The 22,512-nt window shown below is 43.3% G+C and overlaps 1 protein-coding gene across 1 annotated transcript in view; it reads left to right on the top strand.

Annotated features, from left to right (window-relative positions):
* The window catches only part of TAF2 (TATA-box binding protein associated factor 2), a 105,329-nt gene that overhangs the window by 65,280 nt on the left and 17,537 nt on the right, over nt 1–22,512 (top strand). Inside the window, exons 19-23 of the mRNA XM_090040554.1 lie at nt 2,618–2,811; nt 3,726–3,865; nt 11,003–11,072; nt 16,302–16,411; nt 21,803–22,029. Coding sequence (XP_089896680.1) covers nt 2,618–2,811; nt 3,726–3,865; nt 11,003–11,072; nt 16,302–16,411; nt 21,803–22,029 — 741 coding nt within the window. The remainder of the gene's footprint in view (nt 1–2,617; nt 2,812–3,725; nt 3,866–11,002; nt 11,073–16,301; nt 16,412–21,802; nt 22,030–22,512) is intronic.

Raw genomic sequence — 22,512 nt, 5'->3', positions numbered from 1 at the left:
GCTAAAAGTGTGTCAAGAAGTCTGAAAATGTAAATAGGTGGAAATTTGGAAGACAATGGGTAGCGTTGTATATGAATCTTGTAAGGCTAAAGCAAGGCTTTGTAGTGCTAAAGTGAGGCCATTTTCTTGTCCTTTCGCCTCCATTTCATAAAAGCGGACACAGCACGTACGAGATGGCTGGGGGAGGTGCTGTGTATGGGGTACTGATAAGCTGTGAAATTAGCTGAATCCAGTCAACAGAGGAAACTTGAAGGCGGTACAAGGATTGTTTTCGTAAGATAAGATGCATCTTGGCAAGAATATATGGGGCATGTTGTCACGAGAGTTAAACTTTGGTGTTCACGCTCACAGTGCCACATGATTGGATAGAATAGGGATTTAGTTAATAGATAATTGGGTATTTTTATGAGCACGAGCTAATCATGAACTAATGCTGACGTACTAACAAAGTATAAAATAGTATTATATCTGGTAGGCGGGGTCCCTCCTCGGAGGCACCTCGCTGCAGCGAATAAAGATTCTGTATCTGACTTTGGATACTTGCTCTGTGTGATCATTTCCCCAGCCTAGAGCGAACTGTACGTGGCTTTAAGAGCTTAATTCGTAACAGTTCTTAATTTGTAACAGTAGAGATAGGAGGGGAGGTGGGGAAGGGAGGGAAAAGTGTGAAGGAATGCAGGTCTTCAGCCAAAGGCAGGTTACCTGGTGTGTTAGCTGTCATGCAGGTTGTGTGTCATAAATCCAGTGTCTATATTGAGTCCATGATTTTTTGTATCCAGTAGATTTATGAAGCGAAGTTCATAGGCTCGTCTATCAAAGGTGTTTTGTATGTTCCCTTTGAGGATTAGAACTGAAAGATCGGAGATGGAGCGATTGTGGGGATTTTGAAAATTGCACACCCTTTGTTATGACGCATTGTTCTTCTCTGGAACCTGTATGGAAAATCCTCAAACAATTGCAACCCATACTAGAAGAAGACCCAATTCTTAAAGAGATCTTTGCAGAACCACCCATCCTGGTCTTCAAGCAAGCACCAAACCTTGCTAACCTCATCACCAAAAGCAAACTTCCTATGACCCAAACCACATGAAATAGATCTAGACCATGCCAGGACAAGAAATGTAAAACGTGCCAACAGATCTCCATCAGTCCCACAATAACTACACCCCACAACAGAACAGTTGCCATTCCTGGTGTAACAATCACCAGTCCTGGATCTTGCACCTGCTCCTCCAGAAATGTAATACATTTCATCCAGTGCACCAAATGCCCTAGAATGCTAGAATAAATGTACGTTGAAAATCCATCAAGGACAAAAATACCCAGTTACCTGTGGGTGCACACTTCTCACAAGACAATCAGTCCCTCTCTGATCTCTCAGTTCTAATCCTCAAAGGGAACTTAAACTTTAAAACACTTTTCATGGACGAGCCTGCAAACTTCACTTCATAAATCTACTGGATGCAAAAAATCAGGTACTGACTGTAGACATTGGATTTATGACACATTATAACCTGCATGACATCTAACACACCAGGTAACCTGCTTTTAACCTGCATTCCTTCACACTTCTTCCCCTTCCCTAACCCTCCCACCCCACATCCTATCTCTACCCATTGTCTTCCAAGCTTCCACCTGTTTGCATTTTCGTAGCCTTCTTGTCACACTCCTAGCTGCTTTTTGATCTTGGAGATCTCAGAACCACAGCAGAGTCTCCAGTGCCTCAGGAAGAGTGTTTGTAGCCAAAAGCTTCCCAAGAAAGCTGTGTTAACTGACACCCCTGGGGAATGGGGGGTGCTGGATAACCAAATATGCCGGTTACCTGAGAGGCCTGAACAGGCATTTTCGCCTGTTTGGACCACTGCTCCTCCCGCCACATCAGTGTGCTGAGAGACAGGGGGGGCCCCAGGCACACTGAGGACAAGCTGCTATGCCCCGGGCCATTGGGGCTTGGCAGCACAGGCTGCTTTGCCCTGGGCCACAGGGGCTCAGCAAAACCAGAATTGCCATGGTGGGCACTTGCGGTTTCACTTTTGCCCCATTGACTGGCGTGCCGGTTAATAGAGCATGCCAGTTTGTAAGGTGCTGGATAATGTGGCTTTTGCTGTATTTAGTTGGTCTAATAAAAGATATCACATCTTCCCAAAGAACCTTGCTTGCCTATGTCCTTAGACGAACATGGCTACAACCAACAACCCTACCATCTCAGAACATTTAAGTGACTAAAAAAGGAGCAAAGCATCTCATGTTATGTGCCCATGTCTGAAAATGTAGACTTTGTTCAGCTTTAGTATATTAGGGAAAATTTCTATTCATAAAGCTTTTTGCAGATCACTGTATAACTATATACAGATTTTTCACATTAGATTTTCAGTTGAGGGTAAAATGATAAAAAACTGCTCTGTCTGTCATCCAAGTTCAAAAATATGTGGCCTATCCAATAAACCATTCATTTAAACAGCCAGTATTTTATTTTGTGTTGTAGTATATCACGCTTTGGACCTGTATTGTTATGTACAGCAGAAAATTGATATAAAGGGTTTTAGTGTTGTATGTGTATTTAAAAAATAACAATGCTTGTGGTCTCTTTGTTCAAGGGGTGCTCCTTTTGATTTAGTTTTCAGATAATTACTATCGTGCTGAATTGATAGATGCATTAGCCAACTCTGTAACTCCTGCGGTCAGTGTGAACAACGAAGTCCGAACTCTGGATAACTTAAATCCTGATGTTCGACTCATTCTTGAGGAGATTACACGGTTCTTAAATATGGAAAAGCTTCTGCCCAGTTACAGGCACACTATTACAGTCAGGTATGATTTAAAAGTTCATAAAGTTAGAATAGATCTAGTCATATTTATCCTGGTTTTTTTACTATTCTGTTTTGTTGCCAATACTGATATTTATTTTGACCTCTAATTGTTTTTACCTTAATTTATCTTCCATTATTTTCAGTTGAGTTTTTGTACACAACCCTCAGAATCCTAAACTTTAACATCTGCTCTTTGTATGTTTTTTCATTTAACATCTGGGCCTTTTTGACCTTACTAGCTCTAGTCTTAAATGGTATGTTCTTTCCGTTTGAAATGTACAAAAAAGGACATTAACACAATGTAAACAAAATTATTGAAATACAGAACACTAAAATGCACATGTAAACTTTTTTTTGAGCATATGGCAAACTATGCAAGGTATTTCAAAACACTGTAATTCAGAAAGTTGAAAACACTAAGAAGAAAATTAAGACCTCAGACCAAGCAAAGGCAAAAACAATGTTAGTACAACTTTATTGTCAAAAACTATATGCATTTGAGGGTGCAGTCTGAAATGTCTGTGTTTTTAATAGCAATCTTAAATTTGTCACACTGTGTATCATTTGCAATGTACTTAAGACAATTATGCAGAAGATATAATTGGTACAATATATAGCATACAAACTGTAATGGGCTAAATTCTCTGGTGGCATAAATTGGTGCAATTCTGTTGAAATAAAGGACAGGGAATTTGGTTCGTATTTTCATCTGTGACTTATTTGTGAGTTATATGTGGCATTGGTCTTGAACTCTTAAAAATGCATGATAATATATTAATATGGGTAATTTGATCCTAGAAAAATTACCAATTTAATATCTTAAATGCTGAAGAAATTGACTTTATTCACAGTGACTGGTGTTCCAAAAGCTTAATGCAGATTTCTTGCCTTACTTCCTAACCTCTTCCCATCTAGCTGTTTGAAAGCCATTCGTGTGCTACAGAAGAACGGCCATGTCCCAAGTGATCCTGCTCTCTTTAAGTCATATGCTGAATATGGACACTTCGTGGACATCCGAATATCAGCACTGGAAGCAGTTGTTGATTACACAAAAGGTATTTTAAAAATATTTTATTTCACAGAACTCATTATCTAACTGAAAGCCTTAATAAGTGGCCTTAGTAATGTGAAGTAGAATAGCTTTCCATTTAAAGGGGCTGTGAATCAGGAGAGGAGCTGATGTATTGATTCAGGAGAACTTGAGGTTGCTAATAAAACTTTGTTCTAGACAGCAGGAGTTTCATGAAGTTGGGGTAAGTATTGCTTTTTCAGTCTCTCAGACTGAAACATGCCTCCTGGAATGCGTTATACACAGTATAGTAGGCAATGAGAAAAAGTGCTGGTGACTTCCCTTAAATACCATTTTTTTCAAAATGAGAATGATTTATGTTAAGAGGATGTTTCCTGATGCAGTCTTATCTATCCAACCAAAGTTTGTTTTTGCTAATTTTGCTTTCCTTCCTTACTGGTGATTTATAATTTGCCACTTACAGTCAATTCAAGGATATTCATTTCCAGACTGAGGTTGAATTTGGCTGGATGTTTGGTTGTCTGTGGTTTCCCACTGCTTTATGTGGTTTATTTATGACATGTTTCCATTTTGGAGATTGTTTTTGTTTGTTTTTGTTTTTATTTAAAGTGTCTATAACAGGTTTGAGGTAAGGATTCTTCCCAACTTCTAAAATAAGAAAATTACACTTGTTATTTGAATTTAAACTTCAGCATTGGCAAATGTACTATTGGAAATTAATATGTTAAGGATTCAAGCTTTATAAAATGCATACATACAGTACAAGTATATTCTGTTCAGTAGTTGGTACAGCTGGTGTTTTTGTCTTGCTTTGCACAATGGATTTATGGTAGTTCTAATGTCTAAAAACAGGGGTGTTAAACATGCAGCCCGTGGGCTGGATCACCTGGTCTGCAGCCTTAGTAGGGGACCTTCCCTTGGCAGCAGCCAAACTCCTGGATGAAACCTGTGGTGCTAGAGTCCCAGTAGCACTGTGGTTTTTTCTTGCACTGGCAGCCACAGTGTTGCTGGGCTTACAGCACCGTGGCTCTTGCCTGGGTGCTTGGCTGCAGCCCAGGAGCAAGTTGTGTTCAGTTCCCATGGTGCGGCTGGGGCTTCAATGTTGTGGTTCTTACCTGGGTTCTTAGCTACCAAGCTGGCGAGAGCTGTGGCTCTGGAGTTTCACCAGCTTGTTCCTGCATCAGCAGCCAAATGCCTCTGTGAGCCCCAGCAGCCCTGTGGGCAGAAGCCCAGTGCCACAGTTTGTCCCTGCAGCTGCAGTTGAACCCCCCAGGTGTGAGAGCTGTGGTGCTGGCAGACATTCATTTTAAGGTATGATGGGAATCTAATCCCTGATCTCGACAGTCCTCCCTTCTGCCATGCTGAATGTGTATGGCAGGATGTGAGATTTTTGGGATCAGGGATTAGATTTCAATTGCACCTTACTAGCCAGTGCAGTGGGAGCCTAGGATCATGATCTTAGGTCCCCCTTGCACTAGCATGTTGAAACCCAGTTACCCACAATCAGCTGATTGTCAGTTGGGGCTGAGGACTGAACCAGGATTTGCAACTAGCCCCAGTCCAGTTTCTGGCCCCAGCTGACAAGCAGCTGGTTGTCAAAACCCCAGCTGGAGGGCACGTGTAGTTTTAACTTATCCTTGGAGTCCCCAAGCTCCAAGATGTATAAAACCACATGTGGTGCCCAGCAGGATGGCACATGGGGTTTTTACAGATCCCAGGGCATGGGGATGAGTAAAAACCATGTGTGCCATCCAGCTGGGTGACCTACGTGGTTTTATAAGTTCCAGCACGTAGGGACCTCAGGATCAAGCTATTGCAGCCTGATCCCAGGGTTCGGGGGGGGGGCAGCAGGGGATGAGCAAAAACCATGCATGCGGGTTTCATAGGTCCTGGTGTGCAGGACCCCAGGTTCAGGCTGCAGCAGCCTGAACCATACTCGGGACAGGTGAGCTGGCAAGAGCCACTGCACTGGAGCCCCAGTAGCACCTCAGGAAGAAGCCTGACACTGCAGCTTGTCATTGCTGCTGCAGCCAAGCAGATGGGGGAGAGCCACTGTGGTAGACCCCCAACAGGAAGAAGCCTGTTGCTTCATTACTGTTCATTACTGTGGTGGCAGTTAAAGTTCCCATGTTGCTGCATTTGTTGCAAAGCAGTAGCCAAGGACCTCCGATGCCAGGCCTCTTCCCACCAGGTCCCTGGTCATCCGGAGCAACCACCAAGTGGGATGGATCTAGCAGAGGGAGGGGGTTGTTGGGCCCGATCCAGCTAGTAGGGTTAGCCACGTGCTGTTCATCCAGTCCATGGTCCAATCCTGCACCCCTCCTCTGGCCCATGGGACCATTTGAATTTGACACACTTGTTTCATGGGTTTTCCTTACCCAAGTGAAAGGGTGCCTGAAGTGCTGCCTCTGCCAACAGAAGTGCATCATGATGGCTCAAAGTCTCTCACTTTACATTCCTTTTCAAATGTAGTGTCTCATTTGGGAGAGTAATAGAATTTTTTTGTGTCATAACCCTGATTTTGCTTCCATGGGGTACCTTCACAGCATATTACTTCCTCATTTGTTTCTGACTGGAGAATTCACAAGTGTTATTCCAGTACAAACTACTAAAGGAAAAGCATGGTACAGGTCAGATGTTTGGAAAGAGTTTAAAATTTCTCTTTTGAAAGTGTTTTAAGCAACCTTCATGCCATTCCATTTGAAGTCTGTAGTCTGTGGTGAGGTGGACAAAAGACTGGAAAAGTTTATCTTAGGAGACCTGGTGTCTGAGGGAATATATGGCTACCTCCGAGACTGAAAACCTCCTGGCAGAAAGGCCAGAAAGGTTTTGGTGGAAGAAATGCACAGAATATCATTCTAGTCCTCAGTCAGTCACGTTCACCAAACATTTATGAATAGATCTGCAATTATCCACAGATGCTGTTCAGTGTGCCTTCTAGTGATACCCAGACAAGACTCAGAACTACTCCTTGCTTTATTCTGTGCATCTTTCCCTTCCTGTTTCTCTTATGCTTCCCACTTCTTTTCCTCTTCAGTGAGGAGTACTAATAATGGAAAGGCTGTTGGCAAATGAAAAGCTCATTCACTAATTCACTCTTCTTGTAATCTCAACTGATACAAGTGAAAAGACAAACCAGTGGAAATATTTTTTCATCAATTTTTTTTATATTTGTTCAGTAATGTTTATAGCTAACGATTGAATTAGTAAGACAGTTTTTCAAGTGATTGCTGGATGGGTAGGACTGGAGGAGTTTGCCTTAGATCAGTGTTTCGCAACTGGTAGGTCGCGACCCAAAAGTGGGTCACAGGAATATTTGAAAGGGTCGCGAGCGAGTCCCCAGAAAAACTTGTGAAAGCATGGGTTTCCCCTTGCAGGCTGGCAGAGTTTCAGCATGCAACCAGCTGCTTGGGGTAGCTGGAAGCAGTGGGTGCACATGAGTGCGCACGCAGATGGATGTGGCCAGCATAAAGTGAGGCTAGGTCATGGGAGAAGCCCCAATCTCTGGGCGCAGGTAAGTATGGGGTGCGGGGAATGGAAGTCCAGGGGGCTCTCTGGAGAGCTGTGGGCAGCAAGGGGTGTGTGTGCACATGCCTGCTGGCACTGGGCACATTGACCTGGCATGAGGCTGTGCCAGAGTTGGGGAAGAAGGTGCCTGGCCCTGCAGTGGGGGAAGGAGGCGGTGGGGGTGGGGGGTCCTTCATAGCAGGGAACTGCGTTCTTGGGCTGGCAGCATGGGGCAGTGCCCATACACACAGGAGCCCACACTCGCTGTTCGTGCTCTGGCCCAAGTGGGATGGGGGTGCAGGGGACTGCATATTGCAAGTGAGGGGCACCAGCATGGCCCATGGGGCAGGGGGCTGTTTGTTAGAGCAAGGGGCACCAGCAGGACCAGGGGTCTGTTGCTTGCGGGTTGGGGGGTGAGCAAGGCCAGGGGGCCTGTTTCTTGGGGGTTGGGGGTGTTAGCAATGCCTGGGAGCTGTGGCTTGAGTGTGAGGGGCACAGGCAGGGCCCGGGGGGGTGGGGGGGGAACAGGGGACTCTGGGTTGGGCACTGGCAGGGCCACAGGGTGTGAGTTGGAACAAGCCATCCATCTTGGCAAAGGGGTCCCGGTATAAAAAAGGTTGAGAGCCACTGCCTTAGAGCACCAGAGCCATCCTAATCCTGTGTGTACAGGAAGACAAAACTTCATCCAGAAAGATAAGCTGACTGATGTTTGCATATTTCAACAACAAGAAAAGCTTGTCTTTTTGGGGCCTATTATTTTTTGTACAGACTCTTGGGGCAGGGATACCAGCATATGGTTGTCTTGCTGTATCTTCAAAAGAGCACTCTTCTTAAAACTGATGAAACTTTCTTTGTTTAGGAATAATCGGAGGGAGCTGGGGTGGCATGGGCACTAAGGTGCACACTACAGCTAGCCCAGAGGTTGCAAGTTCTAAGCCCAAGTGCTCATGGTGTGGCTTGTTAGAGTCCAGTGATCTGTGGATTTTGGTAAATGCTTTGTCACAAGGCCATGAAAAAGGAAAAGTAATAATAGGGATATTTTGCAGTTATTATATCTTAAAAGGCAGTTTGTAAGTACTGGCACAGTTGAGCTAAATGTTTAAAAATGACCAGCACTGATTCACTTTTTTTTTAGTTTGCTTTTGGTAGGTGTGTATATTTGGCTGTTAGTATAGCTAGGCCTGTTGTGTACCCAGTTGTACAGTCACTTGCATATGCATAAGGAGAAACAAATTAAGCTGACCAAATATTCTTAATTATTTATTAGGGATGTAAGAGGTTAAATGTTTAAATGATCAGTATATTTATACCAATAATGCATTACTGGTTAATATTTAGCGTGGGACACAGACCTGCAGGAAAGGGAAACGGTGCGGTGCCTCAGGAACAGGAAGGCAGCTGGGCTGGCAGGCAGGAGGGAGGGAGGCAGGAGCAAGGTGGAGGGAGGGGAGGAGAGCGGTGAGGGGGCATTAGTATCCATAACTAGTCTACTGTTTCCCAGCAGCCCTGCAGCTGCAGCGAGCTGGAAAAGCCCCTCACCGGCTGCTGCCGCCCATGACTTCACATTGACTGCGTTGTCTGGTGGGACTTGCCATTGCTTCTCTCCCTCCTGCCCTGTCAAAGGCCCCAGGGAGCAGCTCTCAGCAGCAGCTGTGTCTCTGGGTCTGTGTGCAGCCTCCTGGTGGGCTGCTCCAGGCAGACAGCTGCAGCCCCTCCTACTGCAGTGGCTGGGTCAGGGTAGGCACTGGCCCCAGGGCTCCGCACCCCACAGTGAGGACTAGGCACGTGTTTTACAGGCTAACTGTTTAACCAATAAAATTAGAGGAGGTTAAATGGAAAAGTTTTAAATGATATTGAAAGTTGAGAGAAATTTAGGCCTTCAGTTTGTCAAACTGAGATCGACATAGTACTAAACTTTTTTAAATTCTTGTAATTTTGAGACACCTACTTTGGAAAAACAATCTTATTAACTGTTACATTTGCCAGAGATTTGTAACGTATTCGTGCTGCTTAGCTTTATTTTTTCAAAGGAATGACTGACACGTTCTTATATATTGAAGTTAAATAGCATTATTTCATCAATTTGCTTGTGTATTATTGTTTCATAGGAAGAAAGAAGGACAAAAAACGATACGTTTTCAATTGAGCAAGATTTATTTATTTTTTTGGCCACAAAGCTATTTCCATATGAAATGCTCCATTTATCCTTTATGCCAGTTTAGACGGTTTTTAAGTGGAGGATTCAGGCTATGAGCAGAGAGCTAGTGAATGTTGAATCAAACAATATTATAATTCAAAATTAATGGAGCAACTGTCAACCTAACATACAAAGATGAAAGCAGATTTTCTAAGTATCCAAACATCTTAAAGGAGCAACCTAAATAAAGAACTTCTGTGTGTAATTTGTATTATCTTAGTAAAGCTATGCAAAAGTAGTTTCAAGAAAAATTAAGTTATAATTGGAAGCACATGAGTCATTTCAAAGAACAATAGGTAATATCTACACTTGATTGTTTAGGCTAGGAAAGTTAGAAAAACTTATATAATTTCTTAAATAAATTAAGAAATATTAAATTGATGCAATTAAGATGGATGAGGAGTAAGGGGAAGAAGGAGAAGAATGTATATGTAACGTAGAAAAGAGAACAGCAGATTTATACTGAGCCCAAGTGCACAGGCACCATTAGTATATTAGCACTGTAACATGGAAGATAGTCTTGAAGAGGTCTGAAGTGAAATCCGATCTAATCAAGTTCCTGCACTTGTTGGAGGAAATGTAGAAAGTAAGTAGTTGTAGCACCTGGTGATCATACTGGATTAAGATATTTGTAAAACACTTGGATGGTATTAGTTTTTTTTACTTGTCTATTTCTCTGTAAAAACCTTATCCTATACTATTGTTTTCTATTTTGTTGTATTATTTAGAGAAATTAGAAATATTGTAAAGTGTTTTTAAGTTTAAACCTAACCTGCCAATTTAATTTCTAATAATAAATTGGGACACAATAATTAGTTTAGAAGTGCATGCTAACATACACAACTGGAAATATTTGAAAATTGAAAAATACATTAATGGAAAATATTTTTTAAAGTTTTTGTTTACATGGATAGGTTCAGTGTTTTGTGTGTGTTATAAGGCCGATGGTTTAACAACCAGATTTTTGTAACGTTGGTTTTAGCCAGAGTGACCTCTCACAAAACTTAATGTATGATTAATATCAAGATTTTCCTTTTTAGACTACTATTGTGTTTTATTCACTTTTAAAAATTTGTAAAATTATGAATGGGTAATACTGAAAACTGAATAACTTGTGTTCCTTTAAATAATTAGATAGTGATAACTTTACATGTACCACTAACAGTAATATGCAGAGACATGGATTTATTTTTATTCCGGTATTCCCAAACTTTTTCGACTGCTGTCAGTCCAAACAATTCCTCATCAATTGTTGTACACACTTGTTAAAGTTTTCATGGGGGGGGGCGGTGAATTGATCCACTAGCTGCTGGTTTGATTTTGATATATTTCAGTCATGCCTGCAGCTACAGATAATTTCTGCGTAGCATGTATAAAATAATTTCTGGAGTATTCTCTTCTTTCTCCTTCTGTTATTCCTGGGTGGTATTAACAGGTCATTAAAATTTTTCTTTCTAGTTGATAGGAGTTATGAGGAACTACAGTGGCTACTTACTATGGTTCAGAATGACCCTGTGCCTTACGTAAGGTTAGTACGTCTATAAATAAGTCGGCGTTTTTCACTAACATTAGAATTTCTATACAAGTGTTTTTAGGGCATGTTTTACAATAGGTTATATAACTATATTAACTAGACAGTAAATCTGTTTTCTTTTCTTTGAAATTCTGTGGACATTTCTGTGTACACTTGTTTCAATTTTTCATTGTTTTTCTATTAGTAAATCATTTTTGGTGTGTATAGTAATTTATGTTTAATGAAGTGTTAAATTATTTATCCATTCATGATGTAAGAAGACAAAAATTAATCACATTTCATTGTCAAATTAAACCATTTAAGTCTTTGTTTTTTTGTCTCTCTTAAAATATCTACGGATAGACTTTCCTACATAAAGTTAATGTACCCGGATATCATATTGATCTGTATCATACAGCAAAAGGATTTTTGTACGGTTTTAAAAAGCACTTAGAACAGAATGCACATTATTATGTTCGGTCACCAAGGAGTGTAAAACAATTGTTAGACTGTAGATGGGGTGGAAGGCTAACAAGTGAAAATGTTGTGGTTTTATTGATAATTTTTCCTGTTTTGTTTCAACTTTAAGCCAATGAGAGACTCTAAATATTTTGACACAGGTAGTGACAGCCTCTGAATACTGGGGTTAATCTTCATCACTTTTCTCTTAATGTCTTTTTTGTGGGGACCAATACTGATGTGTTTGCCTCTAAAAGAATATATTTTCATATCTTCCATTTCAACATTTCACTTGGTTTCTTGTACAAATACATTGTTACGAATTTGTTCTGGGAATGTATGATCTGAAGGAAATTATGTACTCTTTGAGGTTAAATAAATTGACAGCTTCAGTTGAGGAAGCAAATGATCTTGAGGTATGGTCAGTTCTCATTTATAATTTTAAAAAATCCCATTTCAAATGCATCATGCTTTTCATGTTATGTTCCACATTAAAAAAAATAAGTCCTTAAAACATTTAGTTTTTTTTCTATTCTCATGTTGTAAAGACCAATAAATAAGTAAGTGCAGAGGGACAGTGGTGAAAATGTCTGTTCCCAAATTGTTTTCAGTCTTTTTATTTATTTATTTTGCCAACTACATTCTACCGTAGTGACTCAGAGGCATTGCATGCATAGGTATAACATTTTCAGACTGTAGCATAATTTCCAATTTGACGGTGTCCCTTTAAAATAATTTAAAATAATTAAATGTTTACTGGAACTTACCATATCATTCCCTTACCATAACTTCTTGTCCTTGTGAAAACCTACTTATAGCCACCTTGGACACATCCTGTATAGGCACTTGGTTTCATAGTTTCATAGTAGCTAGAGTCGGAAGGGACCTAGGTAGATCATCTAGTCCGACCCCCTGCCTTAGCAGGAAAGAGCACCGGGGTCAGATGATCCCGGCAAGGTGCTCATCTAACTTCCTTTTAAAAATCCCCAGGCTAGGAGCCTACACCACTTCCCCTGGAAGCTGGTTCCAGGCCCTAGCCGCCCTGACTGTGAAGTAGCGCCTCCTAATATCTAATCTAAACTTACCCTCCGCCAGTTTGTGACCGTTATTCCTGGTCACTCCTGGCAGCGCACGGGGGAACAGGGACTCCCCCAATACCTGCTGATCCCCCCTGACCAGTTTGTAGCAGGCCACAAGGTCCCCCCTTAACCTTCTCTTGTGGAGGCTAAACAGGTTCAGGTCCCGTAGCCTCTCCTCATAAGGCCTGCCCTGCTGACCCCTGATCATACGAGTGGCCCTCCTCTGAACTCTTTCCATATTGTCCACGTCCCTCTTGAAGTGTGGCGCCCAGAACTGGACGCAGTACTCCAGCTGCGGCCTGACCAGTGCCGCATAGAGGGGGAGGATCACCTCCCTGGACCTGCTCGAGATGCATCTGTGGATGCATGACAGGGTACGGTTGGCCTTCTTGACTGCCTCCCCACACTGCCGGCCCATGTTCATCGTGGAGTCAGTGACGACTCCAAGATCCTTTTCCGTCTCCGTGCTGGCAAGAGGGGAGTTCCCCAACCTGTAAGTGTGGTGCCGGTTCTTCCTCCCCATGTGCAACACCTTGCACTTATCAGTGTTAAACCCCATCCTATTCTCATCCGCCCACCGTTGCAACCTGTCAAGGTCAGCTTGTAGCCTATTGCACCCTTCTAGTGCACCCACATCCCCCCACATCTTAGTGTCATCAGCAAACTTGAACAGGGTGCTTTCTACCCCGTCATCCAAGTCACTGATGAAGATGTTGAACAGTGCGGGCCCGAGGACCGAGCCCTGCGGAACCCCACTGCCCACATCCTTCCAGGTCGAGAAGAACCCATCCACTACCACCCTCTGGGTGCGGCCCTCCAACCAGTTGGCGACCCATTTGACCGTGTGGGCATCGACACCACAGTCTCCCAGCTTTTTGATGAGGACAGGGTGAGAGACAGTGTCGAAAGCCTTCCGGAAGTCCAAAAAGACTACATCCACAGCAACCCCTGCGTCTAATGATTTGGTGACCTGATCGTAAAAGGCCACCAGGTTGGTCTGACAAGACCTGCCACTGATGAACCCATGTTGGTTGCCCCTGAGCATGCATTCCCCCGCAAGGCCCTCCTGGATGTGTGCCAAGATAATTTTTTCAAAGAGCTTACCCGGGATTGAGGTAAGACTAACTGGCCTGTAATTTCCCGGGTCCTCTTTTTTTCCCTTTTTGAAGATAGGGACCACATTGGCCCTCTTCCAGTCCTCCGGCACCTCGCCAGAGCACCATGAGTGCTCATAGAGCCGCGCCAGGGGTCCCGCAATGACCTCGGCCAGTTCCTATAGAACCCTAGGGTGAAGATCGTCCGGACCAGCGGACTTGAACACGTCCAGCCTCTCCAGAAGTACCTTAACTAACTCCGCGCTAACCCCTGGCCCAGGCGTGTCTCTCTCGGGGTCCGAGGGGGGCCCAGCAGGGAGGTGGCTGAACTGGTCCCTACTTAGGAAGACAGAGGCAAAGAAATCGTTAAATATGTTAGCTTTGTCATCTGGCATGATGACTAAGTTGCCCATCGTGTCCTGCAGGGGCCCCACATTACCCGGGACCCTCTTTTTACCCCCTATGTATTTGAAGAAGGACTTCTTATTGTCCTTAATCCGGGAAGCTAGTCCTATCTCCAACTCTGCCTTGGCCCTCCTGACTGCCCCCCTACATCCTCGGGCGACTGTAACATAGTCCTTCTTGGTGATGACCCCATCTCTCCATTGGGTATATGCCTCCCTTTTAGCAAGGAGACATTCCCAGATGCTCTTAGTGAGCCATGGGGGTTTATGTGCCCTCCTGCTCCCTTTGACCCTTGTTGGGATTACCTCCCTTTGGGCATGGAGGATCGTCTCCTTAAGGAGCAACCACTCACCTTCGACATCTGATTCCCTTCCCCTCTGGGTCCTCAGCGCTTCCCCAACGATCCTCCTTAGCTTGTTGAAGTCAGCCCTCCTGAAGTCTAGGGCTGTTGCCTTGCTGCAGCCCTTTGCCACCTTACGCTGGATGGTGAATTCCAGCAAGCGATGATCACTGTCTCCCAGGTGGCCCATCACCCACAGCCCCCTCACCAGGTCATCACCCGTGGCCAGCACCAGGTCCAACAAGGCGTCTCCCCTGGTGGGACTGTGCACCTCCTGGGTTAGATGGAGGTCCTGCACTCTGGCTAAGAACCGACGTGAGCGATCAGACTTGGCTGACTGCTCCTCCCAGCAGATGTCTGGGAAGTTCAGGTCCCCCATGATGACCACGTCCTTAGCCCTCACTGCCTCTGTAAGCTGACCTAAGAATTCCTGGTCGAGCTCTTCTCCCTGGTTGGGAGGTCTATAGTAGACTCCCACCGTTAAGTCTCTCTCCCCTGGACTGCCTTTTACTCTAACCCAGAGCACTTCAGAGTGCCCCCCCTCTACCCCCTTGCTAATTAACGAGGAAGTATATTCCTCCTTGATGTAGAGTGCTACTCCTCCACCTTTCCTTCCTATCCTGTCCTTCCTGTATAGCCTATAGCCCTTGACACTCACCGCCCAGTCATGCGATGAGTCCCACCACGTTTCTGTGATCCCTACTATGTCAGGGCTGGTGACAGCTAGGAGGAGGGCGAGTTCCTCCTGCTTCTTCCCCATACTTCGAGCATTCGTGTAGAGGCATTTGAGGCCTCCAACGGTTGTGCCCACTGACCCCCTAGTCTCAGCAATGCCCCGTCCCCCATCGCTTACCTGTTTCTCCCTTTTGACCATTGGTCTGGGCTCGCTGGCTGTTGCTGGGCCTGGTAGTTCATCGTCTCCTCCGCCCTCATCTTCCCCCTCCCCCGACGAGCCTAGTTTAAAGCCCGCCGAAGGAGGTTCACCAACCTGGAAGAGAACACATGCTTACCTTTAGAGTTGCTGCTCTCCCAAGAGAAACCATGACTATACAGATGTTCAGGTTTTTTGGCCCCAAAATAAATGGCCACTCCAGAGCTAGGGTTAGAAATTACACACAAACTGGTATAAGTGATTTGGAAACTAGTTCGAATCTGTAACACAACAGAAGTTCAGTGTACATAAACTGCTTTCCAAATGGCTGAAACCAGTTGAAGATGAACCTAGATGGATGAAGCATCAGACTTAACTGATTTTAGGCTAAATCAGTTTGCTGAACTTCTGTCCCAGATCCCCTCCAGGTTCAAGTTAACTCTCTCGCAGCATCCCAGGATGCTTTACACTTCCCTTACAAACCCCACTTCACAGGGTGGGTGGGATAGCTTTGACTCAAGCTGTCTGCTCCAGCTGAGCAGGGTGGCATGCTCTAGCACCCCTGGCTTCTGGCCTGGGCTGCTGAAGGCACGTGGCTGCATTTCTGGAATTAAAAGTGAACGTCTGTTCACTTGCTCATCGGTTCAATCTAAGCAGCTCAGACTTGCCTGCAAAGACTGAATTGGTTCAGCCTCGGACTTTTTGACTGTCTCTACTTAGTCCAGGAAAAAACAACCTGCGAACAACCGGGGTTGAATCATTCCCAGCAAAGTTTCTTGTGGAAGAGTGAATGTCCATATAGATTTTAAAAGTTAGGCATAAGAAATGAATGTGTATACATCTATAAACAAAGGAAAGGAATAAAGAGAAACTCACAAATTTTAGATTTTTAGTAAAAAGCCTGCAAGGTAGTAAAAACTCTAGTGTTCTAAAGAGGTTTAAAAATGGTGCAATTCATTTGAATTAAAAAAAAAACAACTTTCATTTCTCCTTTAGGCATAAGATTTTGGAAATGTTGACAAAGAATCCACCATTTACGAAGAATATGGAGTCTCCCTTGTGCAATGAAGCCTTAGTAGATCAGCTTTGGAAACTTATGAATTCAGGTTGAGTGTCTTTTCTATTTAAAAAAAAAAAAAAAAAAAAAGGTTAATATTCCAATGGATCTCTTTAATGTAATTGTGAGCTTTCTTCTCTAGATTTCCTTGTTAGAAACTAAAAAATTTGTCTTTCCATGCACATGTATGTGGGGCAACCCCAAAATACAAGGTCGTCTTCAGCTTCCTGTTTTTCTCCATCCTTTGTGATCTTTTGGTTGTGGCAGTGCACATCTGGCATGGATAGCAATGTGGTAGGATTCTTTTTTACAAGTCTGCAAAGAAAAAGTTTTGTCAAATGTTGTAAAGCGCAGATGTGGCACTTAGTTTCACCTTATACCGCTATTTTGCATACTGTGGTTTTTCTATTATGAAATTGGTTCTCCTGGGTGTAATGTTCTTATTTAGAACTTCTAAATGAATCCTTTATTTTCTGCATTCAAATTATTTAAGTATCTCAAATTTTTCATTAGATTAATAAGGTCTTCTATTAGTTCTATCACAAAAGAGAATCAAAATGAGGAAAATAAATTTTAGGATTTCTGTAAAAAAAAAACAACAAAAAAAAAAACAACCCCCCTCCATTTTTATTTACTGTTAATTGTTTTTAGTAAGTTTTTAGTTGCTTTTGCTTTGTTTGACTAGTAAAAATTGTAATGGGAAGAAGGGTTTTTAATGAGCAACACATTAATGGTAAGGATAGTGATGCAGTTTTATCTAGTGCTGGCAAACTACACTTTAACATTTGGTATCTTGCTATGCAGATTACATGTAAACGTGTTTATAGTCTTTTATATCATCAAGAGCTGACTGTTCTCTTTGCATTGTTATTTTTAGTGTTTGAAAGTTTACAGCTACACTCTAGGGGTTGATGTGGGGAGACTAGTAGTAGTTCAGTTTTGTAGGATTTGCCAAATGTCAGATTCAGGAAATAAACCATTCTAATGTTCCCACCAGAGAATTTGTGTTCCCTTTTTCTCAAAAGAAGAGCATGTGTTCTGTATTACTTATACCCGTTACCTCTTTTTGCCATTTTTGAATAACGTGTGTCATCATCATGATTTGAGGGGGGTTTAAACACTTGCATGTATGTGTGTGTTACGATGACATTCTACTCTAATTTCATATTTTGTAAGGGCTAATTGTAAAGTCTTAGAATACCAATAAAATATTTGTTAAAGCAAGATGAATTAGTAATCCATCCTCTTTAAGGCTGTGTGGTCCTAAAATTGGTTTGTTTACATTTAAAACTTAAAATAAGAACCTAATGGTTCCTCCCCAACACCTCCCTTGAATCCTTTGCATTTAAGTGTTTGGATTTTTGACATACAGAAAACTAATATTGTTTAGAGTTCCTAATAGTGCAGTGATAGCATGGATTTACAGTGGTTCAGATGTTCATCAACCAGTAGGTATTTAAACTTAACAAATCTGCCATCCTGCTATGTAAAGAAGGGACAGATGCAAATGGAAAGTCAGCATTATTTTCTCAGAAGTTTACTTAACCAAAGTAGTTGGGTAAATTCTGTGATGTAAACTATCCTGACCTTTTTAATATCACAAAGCATAATTGTAGTTTAGTGGTTCTTAACTCAGGAGAACACTTTTCTTGTTCTGTTTATAAGTTGACTGTCCAGATAAATTTCCTAAGTAGGGTATAACATAGGTAGATACCAGAGTTTCTAGCTGTAGACTTAACTAACTATTAGGGCTGTGTCAAGCTTCAGTTGCTGATTCAATTTGGAGGAGATTTGGCCTGATTTGGTGGCTGAATCTCTGCATCTGAATCAAATCAGAAGACCCTTTTAATTTCTCTGAATTGATTTGGTGAGATTCAATGTTTCGGACATAGATGTAGCTTTAAATGTTTTTTCTACATAGTTTCATAGTAGCTAGGGTCAGGAGAGACCTGAACAGATCATCTAGCCTGACCCCCTGCCACAGGCAGGAATGAATGCTGGGTTCACAAGACCCCAGACAGGTGATCATCCAACCTCCTCTTGAATTTGCCCAAGGTAGGGGTGAGGCCACCCTAACTGTAAAACATTGCCTTCTGATCTCTAACCTAAACCTATTCTCCATCAGCTTATTACCATTGTTTTTTGTCACCCCAGGTGGTGCTGGGGAGAAAAGGGCTCTACCTATTTGCTGTTGATCTCCCCTGATGAGTTTGTAGGCAGCCACCAGGTCCCCCCTCAGCCTCGTCTTGCTGAGGCTGAGCAAGTTCAGGTCCCTTAGCCTCTCCTCATAGGGCCTGTCCTGCTGCCCTCTCACCAAGTGGGTGGCCCTCCTCTGAACCCTCTCCAGGCTGGCCACATCACCCTTGAAGTGCGGTGCCCAGAACTGGACGCAGTACTCCAGCTGCGGCCTGACCAAAGTTGCATAGAGGGAGAGGATCACCTCTCTGTACCGGCTTGAGATGCATCTTTGGATGCATGACAAGGTATGGCTGGCCTTGCTGGCTACAGTCTGGCATTGGCAGGTCACGTTCATCTTGGAGTCCATAATGACTCCAAGATCCTTTTCCGCCTCTGTGCTTTCAAGGAGGGAACGGCCCAGCCTGTATGTGTGCTGTGGAATCCTCCTCCCAAGGTGCAGCATCCTGCATTGGTCTATGTTGAACCCCATCCTATTCTTGTCTGCCAACTTTTGCAGTCTGTCTAAATCTGTTTGCATCCTCTCTGTCCCTTCAAGTGTGTCCTCCTCGCCCCACATCTTAGTGTCATAAGCAAACTTGGACAGCGTGCCTTCCACCCCCTCATCCAAGTCACTGATGAAGATGTTAAACAGTGCAGGCCTGAGGACTGAGCCGTGGGGTACCCCACTGCTCACATCTCACCAGTTTGAGTACAACCCATCCACCGCTATTCTCTGGGTGCACCCCATCAACCAGTTTTTAGTCATCCAACTGTGCAGGCATCAATGCCACAGTCACTTAATTTATTGATGAGGATGGGGTGAGAGACAGTGTCAAAGGCCTTCATAAAGTCTAGAAAGATTACGTCCACAGTGACACCATCATCCAAGGATTTAGTAACTTGATCATAAAAGGCAATCAGGTTGGTCAGGCAGGACCTTCCTTTGATGAACCCATGCTGATTGCCCCTGAGCATGATCTCCCCTGCAGGCCCTCCACAGGTGTGCTCCTTGAAGATTCTTTCCAAGATCTTCCCAAGCACCTCAAAGTACCGGGTGGCTCAAAATACCAGGTGGCTCGTGAACACTGAGATGGTGGGGCAGATGAAGCTTTCTACAGGGTTCCCAGTACACTCGGTTGGAGACCCAGAAATACTTCCAGTCCACTTGCAGGTCTGCTGTGGAGTGTGCAGGGGATCGTGCCCCCAGCTAAGCGACTAGTGCCTCCTGGGGAGTACCTGGGATCCCCCCTGCAGCCAATCACTGAGCTGGGTGGGGAAGGGCTGGTCCCAACACACTCAGCAGTGGACTGGAAGTACTTCTGATCTGCTTCTGGGTCTGCTGCTGAGCACGTGGGGCTCCCCCATGCTCCTGTGGGACACTGTGTCTGCCCCACCACCGCAGCATTCATGAGCTGTACCTGGTACCTCGAGGTATGCAGACAAAATATTTAAAGCTATGTCTATAGCTGAATTGCTGATTCTCTGAATCAGCATCAAATCTTCAGATTCAGATTTGGCCAGATTGAATTGGGGCAGTGATTTGAATCAACGAATTGAATCACTGTCCCCAATTCAGGTCGAATCCAAATCTGAATCGAATATGGCCTGTTTTGCACACCTCTGCTAACTATGCCTTTCCTGGGCAGTTGTGCCTCCCTAGTAACTGGCATCTTCTTTTCTTGTGTGGGAAATGTAGGAATGAAAGGCTGCATTTCAGACCCCTTTTCCCTGGGCTGAACAGGCACATGTCATTTTGAAAAGTACATGTAGATTTGTAATAAGGGCAAGATGATTGTCATATAATGCAAAAAACGCTGTACAGGAGACAAGGTGAAGTAGAAACATCAGGTTTTAAAATCAGGATGGTCTGTATAGCAAAATGAATCACCAGATTTTATTGGTGCTATGAGATGAAAAAAATGAGTGACTCAGGATATAGTCTGGTTTGGCAAAAATTTTAACCTCTCATGGGTATAAGTTGGGTTAGATGTATACTGTATACATATCTGTATACTGTATTTACTTGAATTAAAATAACCCCCGATAATTAGATTCTGTGTATGGAAAACTTCTAAATTTGTTATAATTTTCCAGGTATAGAATCTGATTATTGGAGGGTTGTCTTTTAAATTTGTCTTCCCCCATTGCTACAGCAAAGCAAGCAGTGTCTGGGGACCTTGCTTTCCGCCCTCTTCATTTCTTCATCCTGCCCCCTTACCTCCCCACAGTCTATGCCCCTTCTATCAACTGCTCCCCACAATCTCTGCCTCCTGACACCTCTTACTGTTGGACGCTGCTTGGGATCTGTTCCCTGCTACTCTTGGAGCATAGCATGTGAAAGCACAGCCCTTGCCAGGCCTTGCATCAGCGACAGCTCTGCTGATTGGCTGGGTAGAGGATGGAGTTTCCCTGTACTCTGGGTGAGGGAGGGAATCCAGCCCTAGCTGGAGCTGAGCTGTACCTGACAGTAAGAGGTGGGTGCAGGGAAGAGGGCAAGGGCAGAAGCTGCAGAGGGTAGGACCCAGGAGGCTGCTGTGAGTCTGATTCTAGCCCTAACCCTTTCCTCCCTCCCCAACCCCACTGACTTTGTACACAAATTTAAGATAAGGAGGTTTCCTCCCCCATGGTGATTAGGGGTTCATCTTAGATTCATGTAAATATGGTATATGTATAATATGTTAGTGTGAACCTACACACATGCTCACTCATTTGTACGAGCACGTGTTCGTGTGTGTGTGTACATATAAATCAGGGAGTAATTTGGGAAGGTAACACTCTGTTTTTTTTCAGGAGACCCAGTTTTAAATTCAGCCCTTCTTAGCAAATTCATACCTTCTGGCTAGTTTGTTAAAGATAGTGTTCCACTTAATGTTTCAGTTTAGATTTTAGTCAAAAGACGTTATCAATGTTATCAATGGGAATTAGTATCACATTCATTTTTGTTAATATTTGGTATTATTTGACAATTTCTGCTATGAAACCCAGTGATGCCATTTCATGGTGAGATTGGGCCCTATTGTGCTAAACTTTGTATAAATGCATTGAAAGATGTGGTTTCTTCCCCAACCATTTTACACTCTATTAAAAAAGAACATACAGCAGAAGAGAATAACAATCAACAAAAAAGAGGAAGGATGAGGACAATGTGCAGTTATAGCTAAAAACTCATGGCTTAATTGACTGTAGATTACTTTGACCATTCTTTTTTTGGTTTGTTTGGTAGAATATTTCTGCATGTTGAATATAGTCCCTTTATTTTCAGGTACTTCACATGACTGGAGGCTACGATGTGGTGCTGTAGACCTGTACTTCACCCTTTTTGGCCTTAGTAGACCTTCTTGCTTGCCATTACCAGAGCTTGGACTGGTCCTTAATCTGAAGGAAAAGAAAGCTGTACTTAATCCAACCATCATTCCTGAATCAGTGGGAAACAATCAGGAACCTGTCATCAATGCTAACAATGGACAACCGATGGGGTTTCAGAGCACTGTAAGCACCAACTGTCTGTCCACATACATTTCACTCTCCTCTGAATCATTCTTCTGGCCCATTATATTGTATATTGATTTCAAATTTCTTGTCTTTTAGCATATTTCACCATGACCATTTTGTTCTGTGATACCATTGTCTCTTATAGAGGCCCCTATGGCTGTTTCTCACCTCTCTGCATTTTTTTCCAGTGCAAGAAATGATCTTCCTGTTTGTCCCAGAATTTAATATATTTTTTTTCATGTGGATTCTTAGTCAAATCTCACTTCTTTCATATAACTTGCAAGAAGTAAACATCAAAAGGGGTAATACCTGATGCTGTGATGTAAAGATTTTTGATGGTGTTAGGTTTGTTACAGGGGACAGTACCCAGAATCAAGTCTAAAAAACCTATGAGAGTTTCCAGAAATCTGATATAAACCCTGAGGGCTAAACTGAGGGATGTAACTGCCCAGATCCATGCACCATGCAATAGTGGTACAC

The sequence above is a fragment of the Crocodylus siamensis genome, chromosome 3 (genome assembly GCF_052110815.1).
Source record: "Crocodylus siamensis isolate JL-2025a chromosome 3, ASM5211081v1, whole genome shotgun sequence".
Classification (NCBI taxonomy): Eukaryota; Metazoa; Chordata; order Crocodylia; family Crocodylidae; genus Crocodylus; species Crocodylus siamensis.
This window is presented reverse-complemented; position numbering and strand designations above follow the sequence as displayed.